This window comes from Cucurbita pepo, chromosome LG09 (genome assembly GCF_002806865.2).
Source record: "Cucurbita pepo subsp. pepo cultivar mu-cu-16 chromosome LG09, ASM280686v2, whole genome shotgun sequence".
NCBI classification, from domain to species: domain Eukaryota; kingdom Viridiplantae; phylum Streptophyta; class Magnoliopsida; order Cucurbitales; family Cucurbitaceae; genus Cucurbita; species Cucurbita pepo.
The window spans coordinates 8,295,791-8,315,567 of NC_036646.1; the positions used below are offsets into that span (position 1 = coordinate 8,295,791).

Consider the following 19,777-nt stretch of genomic DNA (forward strand, 5'->3'; position numbering starts at 1 on the left):
AAATTTGAGCTAACATAAATATAACAGCCCACGCTAGTAGATATTGTTATCTTTAGACTTTCACTCAAGCTTAAAAATGTGTCTACTAGAAAAATAAATATAATAGCCTAGACCCACTACTGGCAGATATTGTCCTATTTGTGTTTGCGCGACCGCTAACAGATATTGTCCTATTTGGGCTTTCCACACCCTTTAGCCCACCGCTAGCGGGCACCTACGACTAGGAGATATTGTCTTCTTTGGGCTTTCCTTCTCGGGCTTCTCCTCAACGCTTTAAAACGCGTATGCTCGAGACAGGTTTCCACACTCTTATAAAGGTGTTTCGTTCTCCTCCCCAACTAATGTGCAATAAAAGATCAAACCATAGAGCAAAGGAGGGAAAAGCAAACCGACCTCTATTCGATTCGGTTTTGTTCCCTCTTTAACCTAATTTACAAACAGAACACAAAAACGCTAAAAGGGTTCTCATATAAATACTCGAGTTCCACCTTTATGGGAAGATTTTATGGAAAGAACAAATGATTAAGAGATCAGAACAACATGAACTTCCAATTCTTGAAATACAAGTAATAAGAAGCCTGCAAAGCAGCTACCGCATCAGCCCAAAGCCTAAACTGAAGCACACCAAAGCAATAAACTGGAACAATCGCCATCCCAGCAACAAGCAAAGGAACCCAATCCGTATCTTTCCCATAGAACAGGAAGAACGTAGCACTGAAAGCTAGCACCATGCTCAGCACTGACAAGAACAGTGTTCCAAGCCCGCACACCAACTTTAATGGCAACCAAATTAGGAAGTCTTCTTCGGCACAACGCGACGTGAGGATCGACAAGAACAATAGTATCGATGTTGAAGATGATATCAAAGCGGTTGCATCTGATATCACGAACACTGTGAACCATTTGTGGCGGAGAAAGAGAGGCGAGCCTGTGTTGATGTCGTGGTTGTTGTTGTTGCCGCCTGGTACGGTGAAGATTGCGGCAAAAACTACGGTGGCTATTAGAGTTGCAACCAACATGCATGAATTTGCTGTTTTCTTCATCCATTTTTCTCCTTCTTCCACTAGGTTTTGGTGCTCTTTGGTGAATAATTCACGTGGGTTGCGCTTTCCTTTCTTTCTCCTCATTGTAAGCTCTACGATCTTCTCCACTTCCTTCAATTGCATAACTTTAGTTTAGAAACACATGTATTGAATCACTACTCAGCATTAAAGAGATAGTTTAAAAGCTACCCGTTACTCTGTAATGGTACGATATTATTCATTTTGAGTGTAAGTGTAATAGCCCCAGCTCACCGCTAGTAGAAACATATGCTAGATTTCTGCTAACCTAACACGAGGTGGTGTGTCAGTAAGGACGTTGGGCCCCGAAGGAGGTGAATTGGGAGGTTCTACATTGATTGGACAAGGGAACGAGTGCCAGTGAGGATTTTGGGCCCCGAAAGGAGGTGGATTGTGAGATCTCATATTGGTTAGGGAGGAGAACAGAACATTTGTTTACAAGGGTGTGAAAACCTCTCTCTAGCAGATGTGTTCTAAAAACCTTGAGGGGAAGTTCAAAAGTAAAAATTCAAAGAGGACAATATCTGCTAGCGGTGGATTTAGGCCGTTACAAATGCTATCAAAGTCAGACATCGAACAGTGTGTCAGTGAGGACGTTGTGCACGGAAGGAGGGTGGTTGTGAGATCTCACATCGGTTGGAGAGAAGAACAAAGCATTCTTTAAAAGGGTGTGGAAACCTCTACCTAGTAGACGCGTTTTAAAAACCTTGAGGGGAAGCGCAAAAGGGAAAGCTCAAAAAGAACAATATCTTCTACCGGTGGGATTGAGTTATTACAAATAGTATCAGAGTCAGACATCGGGCAACGTGCAACGAGGAGGCTGAGCCCCGGTGGGGGTGAACACGAGGCGGTATGCCAACAAGGACGGTAGGCCCCGGTGGATTGGGGAGTCCCACATCGATTGGAGAAGGGAACGAGTGCCAACGAGGACACTGAGCCCCAAAGAGGGTGGATTGTGAGATTCCACATTGGTTGGGGAGTTGGGGAGGAGAACGAAGCATTCTTTATAAGGGTGTAGAAACCTTTACATAACAGATTCGTTTTAAAAGCGTTGAGGGAGAAATCCAAAAGGGAAATCCCAAAGAAGACAATATCTACTAGCGGTCGGCTTAGACAATAAGCTCTCATGGATTTGTTTTTGGTTTCCCAAAAACCTTATACCAATAGAGGTAACATTCATTACTTATAAACTCACGATCTTTCCCTTAATAAACAATACGCTCACATCATATTAAAAAAGACAACAACAAAAAAAGTACCTTAAACCATAGAAGCTCTTTATGCATTTGAAAGGCAGCTCCCGACACTCGATTGAGATGATTTAGATCCGCCTTTTTCGCCGCTAGTTCAAGCAAGCTGATATTTTCCTCATCAAAATAGAATGGTAAGTAATCCAAGAACTCACCCATTTCATAAATTAAACTAAAAACACTCTCTTGACGATTTTCAACCGCTACATGAAATATACTCTTTCGATCGCTATCAACTTTCCAAGCAAGATCAGGGTATGAATTGATGATCAATCTCAAAAACTCAACATTTCCAACTCTTGCAGCATCATGCAAGATACTCGTGGGAAACATGATGAACTGCAATATCTCATCTTCAGGTATCTCATCCAAAACAACACTCCACATCAATTCAACCATTTGATGAGCTTGAATTTGCATGAGTTTATGTTTGTGCATACGCTTGATTCCTAAAGATAGATCAAATTAAAAAACGAATCCAGTAAAAAAAAACAAGCTAGCTCAATTGATTACAATATATACCTTTGACCAAGAGATTAGATGTTTGTTCTTCGCAATCAATAATGTACGATTGCAACCGGGTTGGCTTGTTTTTCTTACCAATTGCATTCGACCTACGAGCCATGATATGCAACGGCGTATCGTCATTGAAGTCTCGCTCGAGAACTAACAACGGGTTCCACTTTAAAATAAGCAAAGCTATATCTGTAGAAGAAAGCAATCATGAATTTATAAGTAAAGAATACATCTCCCTTGGTATAATGCCTTTTGAGGAGCCCAAAAGCAAAGCCACTAGAGCTTATACTCAAAGGCGGACAATATTGGATGAAAGTATAATCAAAGAATACTCTCTCCATTGGTACGAGATCTTTTGGGGAAACCCAAAACAAAGCCATGAGAGCTTATGCTCGAGGTGGACAATATCACCATTGTGGAGAGTTGTGATTTCTAACATGGTATCAGAGTCATACCCTAAACTTAGTCATGCCAATAGAATCTCCTCAAATGTCGAACAGGACTCCAAAAGAAAAAGGAGTCGAGTCTCGATTAAGGGGAGGTGTTAGGACTCCAAAAGAAAAAGGAGTCGAGCCTCGATTAAGGGGAGGTGTTAGGACTCCAAAAGAAAAAGGAGTCGAACCTAGATTAAGTGGAGGTGTTAGATGACTCTCTTCATTGGTATGAGCCTTTTGGGGAAGCCCCAAAGAAAAGCCACGAGAGCTTACACTCAAAGTGGACAATATCATACCATTATGGACAGTCGTGATTCCTAACAAAAGTTCAAAACAAACCATAATAATCGGCCGAGATGGCGCCAACGAGAAGCTCCATTTGCTCTTGAATGGCGGAGCCATAGACGGGGGTTTTGGAGAGGAGATAGGAGACCATGTGCTTGTGTTTGTATCTAGCGGCAATCAAAACTGGGGTTGAATTTCCGGACCCACGAATGAGCGGCAAAGCTTCGAACTTGGAGACCATTAGCTTGGCGATGTCGACCGCGCCTGAGGCTGCAGCGATGCAAAGGGCTGTGTTTCCATATTTGTTTTTCAAGCCCAAGTCATGTCGGTCGAGGAAGTTCACCAATTCCTTCACAAAAGAAGCCTTCTTGGCTCGAGTTGCTATGTGAAGAACGGTTTCACATCGGTCGCTTATGACCATAGTGAGGACTCCTGGATGCAGATTATTCATGTACTCTGCAGTCTTCCAGTCGCCATTTTGTGCAGCTTGGTATAGTTGAACACGGAGTGGACGATTGTCCATTCTTCGACTCTCTGTAAAATGTAACGGGTTAAAGTGTAACAAGTTAAGAGTTCGAGCATTTGAGTCCAAGTTATCACTAATTAAATTTTAACGATGTATTTATACGAGGACGATCTCTCGTGATTTATTAAATAATCTGCGGTTGACATATAAGAGGATCATGTTTAAAAAATAGTCTAAAAGATCGATACAAAAAAATATTTAATATTTCTTTATAAATCTACTAATCGAGAAATTTGATATTTCACAGGATTATCCCACGTGACTTGACCTATGAATTTCTGCATGTTGGGTTTGTTTTTTGATTTGCATGAGTGAGACTGACTACTTTTGTAACTGATTCAATAAGTCTATCATTTTAGGGACTTGACCAAACTAGAGAACATAATTTCACAGGATGAAATTCACTTCTAGGGGAGGTAATTGTTTATTTTAAAACTTGAACCATGGGTGTTCACCTTCTTACTACATTGAGCAACTTAACTCAATTGTATGTACAAATAACTCGTAAATGAGCGACTTGCATGTAATTATTATACCCATAAACACAACTTATTTCATTACAGGTCGACTAGACAAATCTGACGATGAGTGATCCCTCTTATGTCTCTTCACCTTCTCACGTGGTCTATCTAAATCATATATGTTCTAATCAAGTACTCTCTTTGAACGGAGTAATTCCTTTACACTAACGTATTTTTTAAGTCTTGCGATGAGCTTTATATATGATGTTGGCTTCTTTCCTAGAGATCAAATAAATCTTTGATCATCGAGTCCATCAGTAGCCCTCTTCTTGCAAATATTCACTATCTTAAAGCTATTATTATTATTATTATTATTTTGAGGGCATTTGAGGTAAATAAGACTCCTATTTACTTACTTTTAAAAATATATATATAATTTTTTTTAGTTCTCAAAAATTGGATTAATGTTTAAATATATATATATATATATATATATATATATATATATAAAGTAGATAAGAAATAATAAAATAATTATCAAATAAAAGCTAAATTTTTTATATCATGAATAAATAATTGATAATATAAAAAATAAATATTTTAAAATAAGAAACAAAAATAAAAACAATACCCAAAATTGAATAAATTCAAAGTTGAGGAATTTTATTGATATTATTGATTTTAATTCCTACCTAATATCAGAGATGACATTTATTGGTACACGTAGTAGGGCCATGGGCAGGGACAAAAGAAATTTATTATTATTATTTATTTATTTATAGATACTAAATTAAGGACTAAAAGGTAAATTAAAGTAAATTAGAGGTTAAAATGGGAAGAGTAAAAACTTACTGGAAAATCTGAAGCTGTGAAATTTGGACATAGGCCAGCTCACATCTTTAGTCTTGGGATCTAACGGTTTGCCGTAAATCTCGAGCGGTAGCGGATTTTCTTCATCCCCACGCGCCGGCGACTCATCTTCACCGACCTCAAAGTCGTCGTCGTCTTCATCGTTGTTGACGGCATTCCGGTCCTCTACTGCAGGAGAGTCAACGCCGGTGACCGGCTCCGACCACCGAACAGCCTTGCCGTCGTGACGGCCGGGGGTTGATTTAGTGGAGGAAGAAGTAGAAGGCCTGCGTGTAAAGGGTATCATCTTTGGTTTGGAATGATGAGCGATTGAATCTTAGTGAACCCTTTTGACTATGGGATAATCTCGAGCGGCCTGCCGACCATATACTAATAATTTTATGCATGTTTTTTTTTATTATTATTATTATTTAAATACATTTACTTGGTCAAATTTAACTATAATTGACATGTTAATTGTACATTAATTAAGATCTACTTTAGGAGTTTTCACATTAGTGGACATTTTGATCCATGTGAACTACCCGATACAAACTATACATGTAACCGTCCAACCTTACCACTAGTAGATATTGTCGTATTTGGGGTTTTCCTCAAGATTTTCAAAACGTGTCTGCTAGGGAGAGATATTCACACATTTATAAAGAATGTTTTGTTCTCCTCCCCAATCAAATCTTGGGTTGGGCGGTAAACTTTATTCAGGTTACTCGTGTTACCAACCCAACCAACTTTAGGATTGGTCCTAAAGTTTTTCCAACCTAACTCAACTCAATCGTGGACATTCTAAATTTAGTCTTTAAAATTATTATAAAAATGTGTTTTAATTATTATTGTTAAGTCTTCATTAATCAATATTTAGAATAAAAATTTAAAGTGAGCTGGAGTTTATTTAAAAGTAGTAAATTGGTAATTTAAATTAAAAATGACGTGGAAGACAGAGAAAGGAGAGCATTGAAGTCAACGTGTATTCAAGATCCGATGGGTAATAGATTGACCTCCCGAATTACAGCTGTCATTGGCTCATTTTTGTCAGAAAATAAAATACAAAAATGATACATAACTATACGCAAAATAAATAATAATTAAAATAATAATTAAAAAAATGGACATCACAGTCACATGTGTTTATAAATAATATTTTAAGTGCGCGAGTTTCAACTTTGTCTTTTTCTAATTATTTTTACTTTTTTAAGACCCTATTTAGTAGGCAATTTTGAGGGGTCAATATTATATTTAAACAATTTAATAATATTTTCTAATCCAACATTTGTGGATAATTGTGTAATTGCATGTGGATTTATTGTGCTTAAATAATCACTTTGAAACGACTGTTTAGTTCTTGTGACACCCAAGTAAAAGAAAGGTACATGAAGTTATCGAGATCATATTTGAATGAGAGCGATCTTGAGAATAAGATAACTAAAAAATGCTTAAAGAAAATGAAAGTTAGTACCTATGTAACAATAATAAGAACTTCGGGGCAGTGCCCAGATCCCTAAAAGCATAAAACTTTTATTTCCTTTAAACTTTTCTTAGTCGTTCTATTCTCAAGATCGCTCTCATTCAGGTGTGGTCTTAGTGCCCATTTCTTTTATGTGGCTCCATCATAGAAATTTCATGGTTAAGCATGTTTTACTTGGAATAATTCTATGTTGAGTGACTGTGTTTTCCCAGGATGTTTGTGAGTGAGGACAAAACATGTTGGAAGGTCTCGTGTTGGTCCGTGGGAGTATTCTTCACTCTTAAGAAGTGAGAAGTAGGTAACATGACTATGTTGTAAGAGATGTAAGAGAATGTTGTAGCCAATTCAAATTTCGAATCCTAGACATGGGTCGTTATAGTTTCTTGTGTGCATGAGTTTAAAATGGTCAAGTTCAGTTGTGGTGTTTGTTAGAGTTTAATGGTCACTGATCCCCTTGCACGGGCAACCCACGTGCGTCTAAGTTTTCGTTTCATAGTCGATGCCATTGCCGTCCTTTTTAGTATATGCATCACTGCTCGTAATCGGCTCCGACCACCGAAAGGCCTAGGCATCGTGAGGGGTTGACACATTGAAGTCAACTTCATCATCTTTGCTTTGGAATGGAGATTGGTAGTAGCCTTCAAATACAGCATAGTAAGCTATACAGCTAGGCAATGAACCATATACAAATAATAATTGTATGCATTAGAGATTTTTTTATTCATACACATTGGATTACGTCATTACCAATTGTTTGGTAACGCAAGTACAGTGAAAAACTCAAAAGGACACTCCGTTCGGGCGTTTTTTGAACGACCCTTTCTTTCAGTTGGGCCTCTACAATCGCACGCCTGGAAAAAAAAGGTTCGTTGTACAATTTTGGCTCCCCGATACAAATAGGTGAAGTACGTCATGCTAATGTGCCTTGGATGATCCACATTTCAGGGTCCGACATTGATGAGCACATTGAACTATCCATGACCCAAGCCTACATGAACCATCGTTAAAGCAAGCCCAAGAGAATATACTTTCAATTAGGGGTTTCAACGGTTCTTCTTAAGTTAGAAAAAAGAAGACCGTTGAATTGGGTTGGTCCATAATCGTACGACTTAGGTTATATCAAACAGTGACCTCATGTGACTATTATGACAAGCTTATTATTAGTTTGTTCATTCCATGATATCTCAATTGTTAGCTCTGATACCAATTATTAGGATCGCTCAACAACGCACACACTCGATTAAGATGAACACAAAGAACATGAGAGAGAAAATACAAGGGGAATATTGGCTAAATGTTTTATATTGATGAGGTAGGTACACCACAGAATACATGAGAAAGTAAATTTTAACTGTACTGTCCAATAGATAGATATATATATATGGTTTCAGTTTACTAAATATAGTTTCAAAGATTCTATATATCTCTACCAAATCTATCATTTTATTTAGTTAAAGAATAAATATTTCTCAGTTTCATTTTCAAATCATCTTTTTTTTTATTATAAAAAAATATATAAAAATAAGTCAATGAAATGAATTGAATTGGTTGGAAAGGTCCGAAGAAAATGAAAAACAAATTTGAACAAAAAAAAAAAAAAAAAAAANCTCTCATTTATTTATTATTTATTTTTATTTCTTAACCAATTTGTCGGGGAGCTTCCCTCCTCGTAAATCCTAAGCGTATTGTACTATTTAATTTATGGATGTTACCGTTGCTTTTCGAGATTCGTTCTTAGTCATTTTTTTATGTTCATATATTTTCATGTTTATCCATAAGCCTTTATATATATATATATAGCGAGTGAGGTTGGGAGCGGGAACGAAGACGATAAATGTAATTCCCGTAATTCCCGTCTCTGACCCTTTTTAGCTAATTAGAAAAAAATCTCTATACACTCTCTCCTCATTATTGGTCGAGAATTCAAGTCAAATAGACCTCTTTAGGCCTATTGTTAAAAAATATACCACCTTAGCTAGTTTGTAACGACTCATGCTCAAGATTCAGAATCTAAATCCAGCACTTGTTACATCCCTTATGACATGGTCAAGTTAACTATTTCTTGATTCCTAAGAGCAAAAACTATCCCCACAAACCAACATAAGTCATTCCAACATTTTTGTCACGTACCATTCCTTTACTCAGGTGTCACATGCCCACCAGCTCCGTCCCCAAACCACATCTTATTAGGAGAAGCCTTTCTCTCATACACGTTACCTATTCCTCGCTTCTTAAGAATAAAATCTATCCTCACAGACCAACACGAATTTCTCTAGCATGCTTTATCCTAGGACATTTTCAAGATGTCACCCAACATAGTATTGCTCTAAGTAAAACACGTTTAACCATGAAATTTCGATGATTGAGCCACCGAAAAGAAAGGAACACCTTGTTGATATATACAGTGACTCAATTTTTTTAAACATTTTTTAATTATCCTATCTTCAGAATCGCTTTCATTTAGATGTAATCTTAGAGTGTCACGAGATGAATATATATTTGGAGTTAAACAACTAGCCAGTATATTTATTAAACATATATCACCTACCATGTACTTTATTCAAAAAAAAAAAAAAAAACCTTATTGACCGTTACACCAAGAAAAGACTCCATTTTTATGGCATCCAAGTTCTTCATTTTGATGTAAAAATTTAAAATTTGAAGGTGTTTGAAAGATCTGAGAGATGAGCAAAGTAGTGCAGAAGGATATGAAAAATTCAGTGAGGGTTCTCTTTAAAGAAGACGATGTTCCTTCTCCAACTTCAAATCCCACTTATGAATCCAATCCAAATGGAGAAGAACCAGCAACGCCACCACCTCATAGGCCTCTTGTTAGCGATGAATGGGGTTCTTCCAACCATAAATATCTTGATGCTAATATCACTTGGTCAGCTCAGGACAAAGCTTCTGCTGCTGAGGCCGACGATGCCGATGTCGATGGAGGAGAAGAGAGCGATAACAATGCCACTGCTCGACCGTCGACCGATGGCGATCGCTCTGAAACTGGAGCACAGGGACAAGAAAATCAGGGCAATGCTGCAGATCCCAGCCATCATTTTATTCTTTGCAATGGTATTTTCATCCATCTAAGATTCTTGTGTTTTGGTTATTGTGAGATTTCACGTCCGTGGGAGAGTGGAGAGGAGAACGAAACATTCTTTAGAAGGGTGTGGAAACCTTTCCGTAATAGACTTGTTTTAAAAACATTGAGGAGAAACCCGAAAGGGAAAGCCCAAAGAGGACAATATCTGCGGTGGGCTTAGGATGTTATAAATGGTAAACGAAACATTCTTTATAAGGGTATGAAAACCTCCCCTAGCAGACGCGTTTTAAAAACCTCGAGGGACAATCCGCAAGGAAAGGTCCAAAGAGGACAATATTTGCTAACGGTGGGCTTAGACGGTTATAAATGGTAAACAAAACATTTTTTACAAGGGTGTGGAAACCTTTTCGTAATAGACACATTTGAAAAACCTTGAGGGAAAGCCCAAAGAGGACAGTATTTGCTAACGGTGGGCTTAGGTTGTTATAAAGGGTGTGGAAACCTCTCCCTAGCAGACGTGTTTTGAAAATCTTGAGGGAAAACCGGAAAGGGAAAGCTCAAAGAGGACAATATTTACTAGTAAGGGCAAAGCCCAAAGAGGACAATATCTGTTAGGGGTGGGCTTAGGCTATTATAAATGGTAAACACAACATATTTATAAGGATAAGAAAACCAAAAGGAAAAATCCAAAGAAGACAATATCTGTTAGCGGTGAGCTTGGGCTGTGCCATTATTGATGGTTTGTTTGTATGTGCAGCCAAAAAGAAGAGAGCATACCTTCCATTAAAAGTTGGGTTATATCAAGCAGCTTTAAAGGGTGATTGGAAGATAGCCAAATCTATATTTGACATAGATTCATCAACTATTACTATGAAGATTACTGATGCTGATGAAACTGCTCTTCATATTGCTGCTGCTGCAAAGCATATTCATTTTGTTGAAAATTTGGTTGAACTTACCTCTTCAGCTGACTTAGCTGCTAAAAATGAGAAGGGAAACACTGCTCTTGCTTTTGCAGCTGCATCAGGAGTTGTAAGGATTGCTAAAGTAATGGTTGACAAGAATCCTGATCTTCCAGATCTTCATGATCTTTATAAACCAACCCCTGTTCTAATGGCGGTAGCTTACAAACGCAAAGACATGGCTTCTTTTCTATTCTCCAAGACTAAATTTGAAGCTTTGGATACTTCTGAACAGATTGAGCTTCTTATTGAAACCATTTCCACTGACTATTACGGTTGATCTTCTATCCTTATTCATGTTAAGTTTTGTTTTTGTAAGATTTTAGGTTGGTTGGAGATGGAAACGTAACATTCTTTATAAGAGTGTGGAAACTTCTTCCTTGTAGACGCGTTTTAAACCTGTGAAACTGATGACGATATTTGCTAGCGGTGAGCTTGAGTTGTTATAAATGGTATCATAACTAGTCACCAAGGATGTTGGGTTCTTGAGGGAGTGGATTGTGATATCCCACGTTGGTTAGAGAGGGGAACGAAACATTCTTTATAAAGGTGTGGAAATTTCTCTCTAATAGACACATTTTAAAATTATGAGGCTGACGACGATACGTAATGGGGCAAAGCGGACAATATCTACTAGTGGTGGGCTTGAGTTGTTACAGATGGTATCAGAGCTGGGACTGAGTGGTGTGCCAGCGAGAATGTAGGGCCTCGAAGAAGGGTGGATTGTGAGATTCCATGTTGGTTGGAGAGGGGAATGAAACATTCTTTATAAGGGTGTGGAAACCTCTCCCTAGTAGACGCGTTTTAAAACGTTAGGCTGATGGTGATATATAACGGGCTAAAGTGGACAATGTCTGCTAGTGGTGTGTTTGGCCTGTTACAAAGGGTATCAAAGTCAGTCACCGAGTGATATGTCAGTGTGGACGTTGGACCCCTAAAGGGAGTGGATTGTGAGATCCCACATTGGTTGGAGAGAGAAACGAAACATTCTTTATAAAGGTGTGAAAACCTCTCCCTAGTAGACGCGTTTTAAAACCGTGAGGCTGACGGCGATACGTAATGGGCCAAAGCAAACAATATCTGCCAGCTGTGGGCTTGGACTGTTACAAATGGTATCAGAACCAGGCACCGAGCATTGTGCTAGCGAGAACGCTGGGCCCTTAAGAGGGGTGGATTGTGAGCCCCACAATGATTGGAGAAGGGAACGAAACATTTTTTTTTATAAAGATGTGTAAACCTCTTCTTAATAGACATGTTTTAAAACTGCAAGGCTGACGGTGATACGTACCCAGCCTTGCAGACAATATCCGCCAGTGATGGGATATTAGAGTTTCATTCTAAATTACTCGCAAATGTTGTTAATATATTTCTTACTCTTTCTTTCTTCCTTTCAGATATAGCATTAGAAATTCTGAAAAAGAAACCTGAATTAGCAAAGGAGAAAATGGAGAATGGCGACACAGCTTTGCATGTACTTGCTAGAAAACCATCTGCTATTGGTAGCCACGCCGAGCTTAGCTTTTGGAAGACATCCATAAACTCTCGTAAGGCATCAACTTTGCTTTCTTTTGAATGTATAAGAATATATATATCGTGAGATCTCACGTTAGTTCAAGAGAGAATCAAAGTGGACAATATTTGCTAGCGGTGGGCTTAAATTGTTACAAATGGTATCAGAGTCAGTCACTAGATGGTGTGCTAGCGAGGACGTTAGGCCCTCAAGGGGTAGATTGTGAGATCCCACATTTGTTGGAGAAGCATTTCTTGTTATGGCGGGGAAACCTCTCCTTAGCAGACATGTTTTAAAACTGTGAGCCTGATGGCTATATTTAATGGGCCAAAACAGACTATATCTATTAGCAGCGAGTCTGAGCTACGCTGTTACGTATATAATGACATGATTATATCTTTGTGTGCTTGCTAGGCTTTCACGGACTTTACAACAAAGCTCTGATGCAGACATTAGCCCATCAAACAGTGGAACGTCTATGGAATTTTGTTGTCAAGGAACTTACAAAACGAGAGCTATATAGTTTTATAAAAAACCCTTCAAGGTTATTGCACGATGCTGCAAGAGTTGGAAACGCCGAGTTCTTGATAATACTCATTCGTTCATATCCTGATTTGCTATGGAAAGTTGATGATGACGACAAGAGCATATTTCATATAGCAGTTGAAAATCGACAAGAAAGTGTGTTCAGTTTAATATATGAGATAGGAGGACTCAAGGACTTTCTTGCCAACTTTCATGATAGAAAAAAACAATTCAACATGCTACACTTAGCTGGATTACTAGCAGCTCCAGATCACTTGAGTAGAGTTTCAGGAGCAGCTTTACAAATGCAACGTGAGCTTCTATGGTTCAAGGTATGATTTTTTTTTTTTTTGTTTTTTTTTGTTTTTGGTTCTTGGTTTAAATTTACACCGTTATATTATTGTTTGTTGGATATAGTCCACGATCGAAAACAAGCAAAAAAGACAATTTGAGGGGAGGGATATTTTGAAACAAAGAAACCTTGACGTTAGGGAGAGGTTTCCACACTTCTCCTCACTGATGTGGGATCTCACAATCCATCTCCTTTGGAGTCCTCGTTGGCACTCGTTCCGTTCTCCTCATTGATGTGGGACCCCTCAATCCACCCCCTTCGGGTCCCAGCGTCCTTGCTGGCATACCGGCTCGTGTCCACCCCCCTTCGGTGCCCAGCGTCCTCACTGGCACATCGTCCAGTGTTTGGCTCTGATTCCATTTGTAACAGCCCAAGTCCACTGCTACCCGATATTGTCTTCTTTGGGCTTTCCCGTTTGAGCTTCCTCTCAAGATTTTTAAAACGTGTCTGTCTCTTTGGGCTTCCCCTCAAGGTTTTTAAAACGCATATGAGGTTTCCACACCCTTAAGGAAGGTTTCGTTCTCCTCCCCAACCAATGTGAGATCTCACAATCCACCTCTCTTCGGGGTCCAGCGTTCTCGTTGATACTCGTTCCCTTCTTCAATCGATATGAGACCTCCAAATCCAACCCCCTTCGGGACCAAGCGTCCTTGCTGGCACACCGCCTCGTGCCCACCCCCCTTCAGGGCTCAGCCTCCTCGCTGGCACATCGCTCAGTGTCTGGCTCTGATACCATTTGTAACCACCAAAGCCCCACCGCTAGCAGATATTGTCTTCTTTGGGCTTTTTCTTTCAGACTTCCCCTCAAGGTTTTTAAAACACGTATGCTTGAGAGAATGTTTCATTCTCCTCCTCAACCCATGTGAGATCTCACAGTTAAACACTTAGCTCTTCAATTCTCTTTGTTGTTGTTGTTTCTTTTATTTGTTTCGACATATTTCGATCGTGAGCCATATCCAACATTTGGTATTAGAGTCAGTATGTCAAAACAAATACTGTCACCATACAAAGTCACCGGATTAGAAGTCACAACAATAAATGACAACCTGGGGGAAGGAATCTTTTGAAACAAAGAAACCTTAAACCCTTAACTTTTCAATTCTCTTGTTATTATTGTTCTTTTACTTGTTTCATTGGTCACATTATTTAAAAATTAAACTTTTGTGAACTTGAAGGAAGTAGAGAAGATCGTAGTATCCTCCCATCTTCAAATGAGATGTGATCGAATTCCAGAGCTTTCCCAGGTAAAGATAACACAAGACCCAGTTGATAAACTAACACCTCGCGAGCTCTTTACAAAAGAACACGAACAACTACGAAAACAAGGCGAGGAATGGATGAAAAACACAGCAAACTCATGCATGCTAGTAGCGACGCTGATAGCGACGGTAGTTTTCGCAGCAGCGTTCACAGTTCCAGGAGGCAACGATGACAAGGAAGGGATACCTATATTTCGACAGAATCAAGCGTTTACGGTGTTTGTAATATCCGATGTTGCAGCTCTAGTGTTGTCTACAACTTCTATACTCACGTTCTTATCGATCTTGACGTCCCGCTATGCAGAAGAAGATTTCTTAGTGTCGTTGCCGAGCAAGCTATTGTTTGGGCTATTGACGCTATTCGTTTCTATTGCATGCATGGTGGTGGCTTTCAGTGCAGCCTTCTTTATTGCATATGATAAGACAAAGGCGAAGATTCCATTGGGCATTGGAGCTGTGGCGATCCTTCCAGTGGGGTGTTTTTGTGTGTTTCATTCTAAACTTGTAGTGGACATAATGCGATCAGCTTATTGGTCTAAGTTCTCTTTGAGGCAGCGTGAGAAAAGGCTGTTTTAGTGCAATGGGTGGCTTGTCAATGCCCATCAACGGGTAATTTTACTAACATTTTATGAACATTTAATGTTGATTATCAAACGTTTGATGTAATGATGTATGTAGTTTCATGAACATAATTTGGATCTCAAAGTTTTTCTTGTATCATTTATGAAGTTGGGTGTATGCATGTATGAACCGTGCCGGCACAAACTACCATTGAACGGGGGTGAGATGATTAGAAAGATTGAATTACTATGGGTAGTGTCACGTACTTTTCAAACCGTGTGGGCGGCATCATGACTTACATTCAGTTATGATCACGTACTTTTTTTTTTTTTTTTTTTTTTTTTTTTTTTTTTTTTNTTTGTGGCTTTGTCAGACGTTAGGTGAGGTTCTTCCTTCCTCGACTGAACTTGATCACCCATGTGGAGCTAAGTATCCTTCCACCATATACATAACTCGTTGTAAGATTTTCCATGAGTTGAAGAGAGAACGAAACACTCTATTTAAGGGTGTGGAAACCTCTCCCCAGAAGACACTCTTAAAACCGTGAGGTTGATGACGATACATAATGGGTCAAAGTGGACAATATCGGCTAGCGGTGAGTTTGGGTTTGGGCTGTTACACTCGTACATGTATTTTCCTCCATTGCAACTCTAAACCACTTGCCTCCGATCTAGGTATTTTCCTCCATTGCAACTCTAAACCACTTGCCTCCAATCTAGGTTAAGTTCTAAAGTTTAACCTTGCCTATACTCTATCTTAACAATACGACTAACATGTTTCTATATCAATTTGGAACTTCATTCGGACTAACATATTTCTATATCAATTTGGAACTTCATTCGGACGTGTTCATACCTTTTATGGGGTCAAAACAATCTTAAAGTGCTCAACCGAAGCTTACCGTTGACTACAACATTATCAGGACATTATAACCCTTCCTAGGGCCATTGATCCGTTTGACCGGACAAAAACAATGTGCGAATTGACCCAAAATTTCAGTTTTTTCAAAAATTCAACTCAACTCAAACTCGAAAAAAAATCTAACCCAACCCAATCTAACCTTTATGGTTTTGGTTGAATAGTTCGAGCCGATTAGATTATCAAATCGTATGAACGCTCCTGCAAAAGGGGGTTATTGACAACTAAGAAATAAAAACTTACAAAAAAAACATACATTATTTTAATGCATCTGTATCATCTGTACTAATTAATTAAGTGATTAAATATTATCAAGTATAAGATTATGCATGTGACATTGTTCTATAGTATTGTGTGCAAAAAAGGTTACTGACTCTGTGTTATCATAAAGTATTAATTGGAATTGGGTTCGACATGTGAGAGCCAGTAAACTACGTGCCTTCCTCGCTTCACCTAACCCTTTAACCTTGCTTGATCATGTGGCTTCATTGCCTATAAACAATTATTTTGTTCTTAAGCCTTGGATTTTGCTTGTTTATGTGCAACTTGTTTGTTTCCTTTGAAAAATTATAAATGTTTCTTGACTTTTACAATCCCACAATTTTGTACTTTCATTTACTTTTAAGTCTCGAGATTTATCTTCAACGACGCAAAAAATTTCTACTTAAATAGTTTGGGGCGAAGATAGATTTCTTCCCATCAACTATATTCTACAGCCTTGCCCATGTCAAATTCCCTACTAGTGAGCGAGTGTGTCAACGGACACTAGACCCCTAAAGAGGTGGATTGTGAGATCCCACATCGGTTGGAGAGGGGAACAAAGCATTCCTTATAAGGGTGTGAAAATCTCTCCCTAGCATGCGCGTTTTAAAACTGTGAGACTTACGGTGATACGTAACAGAGCCAAAGCATACTATATCTTGCGGTGAGCTTGGACTGTTACAAATGGTATCAAAGTCAGACACAGGGCTGTGTGCGAACGAGGACACTGGGCCACAAGAGAGGTAGATTATGAGATCCTCATATCCCACGTTAGTTAGAGAAGGAAAAGAAGCATTCTTTATGATCGTGTAGAAACCTCTCCCGTCAGACAATGAGCCAAAACAGACAATATTAGTGGACTTGGGCAAAGATATGTTTGCTCATGAAAAATGCATTTTAAAATTGTGAGACAATTGACCAAATCAGATAATAAGATGATGAGATAATCGATCAGACAGGAACAACTTACGATTACGAATGATTAAGAAGATGAGATAATTGAAACTTTTCAACATAATTACATACTTTTGAAGAATAAACTAAACGTCCCTCTACCTTAGAAAGTAAAAAATAGCTATTCAGTTCAAGATATGGGTTATTTGCATTAATTCAACGATATCTATTGCATTTAATAAATGAGTACAAGCTGCTACTCACCAGTCATGGAGCTAACCTCTCTTGAGCTGAAAACATTCAACATCGAACAGGAGAGCCAAGGTCTATGAGCAATGGCTCAATGGGAACACTCATAGCTTCATTTTGATCAGCTTTCAGTTCCTGAAGATTCATATGATCAACTTCTTCATTATCACCATTGATCGAATGACCATTTTGAAGAAGCCAATTGTTTTGGATCACTTTGGCTGCAACAATCTCCAATGACAACACCAATTCCCTGCGTTTTTCTTCACGAAGTATTGCACAACAAGCTTTTTCCACCGTTGGAAATGGCTTCATATGAAGAATTTGAGCACAAATGGTGGAATAAGAATCGTCTAATCCTATAAGAAATTGCATGACTTTTTCCCTTTCAATTTCCTCACTCTGTTTCTGTGTTGAACCGCAAGAACATTTGGGTATGTCAATGTAGGCCTCGAGTTCATCCCATAAAGCCTTCAGCTTTGTAATGTAAGATGTAATGGATGAGTTTCCTTGATGATGGGATGCAATTTCCTTGTAAATTTGAAACATTCTTGAACTATTATTGCCTTGGGAAGAACATTCTTCTTCCTTTGTTTCTGAGGCGAGTGATTCGTATACCAAATTTGCATGAAGAACGATGTTCGCAAGATCCTTATCTACACAAGATTTTCAAGAACGTTAGGGATCACGAATCTTCACATTGGTATGATATATTCTTTTACTTATAAATCCACGATCATTCCCTAAACTAGTCAATGTGGTACTCTCTCCCAACAATCCTCCCCTCGAACAAAGTATACCAAAGAGCCTCCCTTGAAGTCTATGCTTCCCTCGAAGAGCTTCCCCTTGTTCGACACATGAGTCACTTTTGACTACACCTTCTAGACTAGCAATATATTTGTTTGACACTTCAAGATTTTATTGACATGACTATATTAAAGGCATGACTTTGATACCATGTTAGGAATCACAGATCTCTACATTGGTACGATATTGTTCATACCAACGAAGATATAACATTCTCTAAATTGGCGAATGTGGGACTTTCTACCAACAATCCTTGACACAAATACATACATAAACCTTTTGAATCTAAAAATGGGTAAAGGCTTACCATCAAGAGAAAGCTGATGTAACTTATGAACATCAGGGTCGCTAAGAGTACGAGCACCATAAGATCCATCCGAATAACTACGAACAATTTGTTCATCTTGCTGATCATTCAACCGACCGCTCCGCAAGTTTTTGGGAGTACCCTTTTGAGAATCGCTTGGTTTGGCACGAGAAAAATCGGATCTTGAACCAGACCCACTTGCTCCTTTTCCATTGCTCTTCGACGGCGGTGGAGTTATTGGTTTGGTTGGGCGAGGGGAAGAGAATCTAGTGGTGGTTTTAGGCGCTGTTTTGGTGTCTAATTTCCTCTCATTTGGGCTTGGGGCTGCTGGCCTTGAGGGGACAAGCTTTGAATTGGGTCTTGATGGGTCGATGCGTGGAGGGTTTGAAGATCTATCGGTGGGTTTGGTTGGGCGTTTCACGACGGTGGGTTGGGGTTCTTTTCTATGGGTTCGCAGCTCGTTGGCGTTGATGGGTGTCGTCGGGCGGCGGCGTGGGGACATGTAATTGGGTCTGGACGGTGGATTGGTGGCTCCATTGTTGTTGAATGGTCTGCTTTCTCTGGGGGAAGATCGGGATCTTGGGGGGCTGATAATGCCTCGAACCATTGTGAGCTAATAAACAGAGCTGGTTTGTTCTGTTTCTTCTCTGCTTTTGTGGTGAACTCAGTGATGAAGTTTGGGGCATTTCATGGAAGGTTATGAGGCCATTTCCTAATTGTTACACGGTGGGAATGGAGGATTTTAGGGTCAAGTCAACCAGTTTTTAAATGGATATTAATTCTTGTAGCTTCAGAAGTCACCTGTCACCAAGGAGGAACATGAACATGACTTTCTCATCAGTTTTATTATTCATTTATTTACATTCTAAACAAATCTACCATTCTCAACTTAGATTTAAATCAACTAGTTTTGTTAATACATCTTAATAAAGCATTAAAGTTTAAATTTTTATCTTCAATGTGATCTCGTATCAGTTGGAGAGAGAGGAACGAAACATTTATTATAAAGGTGTGGAAAGTTCTCACTAACAGACGTGTTTTAAAATCATGAGGCTGACGCTCATACATAATAGGTCAAAACAGACAATATCTACTCGAGGTGGAAATTGGGCTATTACAAGTGGTATCTGAGTCAGACACCAAGCAGTGTGCCAGCAAGAATGCTGGCCCCCAAGGGGTGGATTGTGAGAAAACTGGGTGTGGAAACCTCTCCTTAGTAGACACATTTTAAAATCGTGAGGCTGATGACGATATATAACGAGCC

At 39.0% G+C, this 19,777-nt stretch overlaps 3 protein-coding genes across 3 annotated transcripts; 1 reads left to right on the forward strand and 2 right to left on the reverse strand.

Moving 5' to 3' along the window:
* Window positions 1-472: 472 nt before the first annotated feature.
* Window positions 473-5,723, reverse strand: LOC111802456 (ankyrin repeat-containing protein ITN1-like). Its single transcript, XM_023686831.1, has 5 exons — window positions 5,386-5,723; window positions 3,601-4,080; window positions 2,834-3,016; window positions 2,321-2,760; window positions 473-1,154 (listed from the first exon to the last, which is right to left on the reverse strand). The coding sequence occupies exons 1-5, from the start codon at window positions 5,687-5,689 to the stop codon at window positions 531-533; spliced, it is 2,031 nt and encodes a 676-aa protein (XP_023542599.1). The 5' UTR covers window positions 5,690-5,723; the 3' UTR covers window positions 473-530.
* Window positions 5,724-9,539: 3,816 nt separating this feature from the next.
* On the forward strand, window positions 9,540-15,190 carry LOC111802453 (ankyrin repeat-containing protein ITN1-like). Its single transcript, XM_023686828.1, has 5 exons — window positions 9,540-9,937; window positions 10,666-11,145; window positions 12,265-12,414; window positions 12,795-13,237; window positions 14,433-15,190. Exons 1-5 carry the CDS (start codon window positions 9,550-9,552, stop codon window positions 15,090-15,092), a joined length of 2,121 nt encoding a protein of 706 aa, XP_023542596.1. The 5' UTR covers window positions 9,540-9,549; the 3' UTR covers window positions 15,093-15,190.
* Window positions 15,191-17,344: 2,154 nt separating this feature from the next.
* Window positions 17,345-19,308, reverse strand: LOC111802521. The gene is made up of 2 exons (XM_023686926.1): window positions 18,514-19,308; window positions 17,345-18,055 (listed from the first exon to the last, which is right to left on the reverse strand). Exons 1-2 carry the CDS (start codon window positions 19,118-19,120, stop codon window positions 17,451-17,453), a joined length of 1,212 nt encoding a protein of 403 aa, XP_023542694.1. The 5' UTR covers window positions 19,121-19,308; the 3' UTR covers window positions 17,345-17,450.
* Window positions 19,309-19,777: the final 469 nt, after the last annotated feature.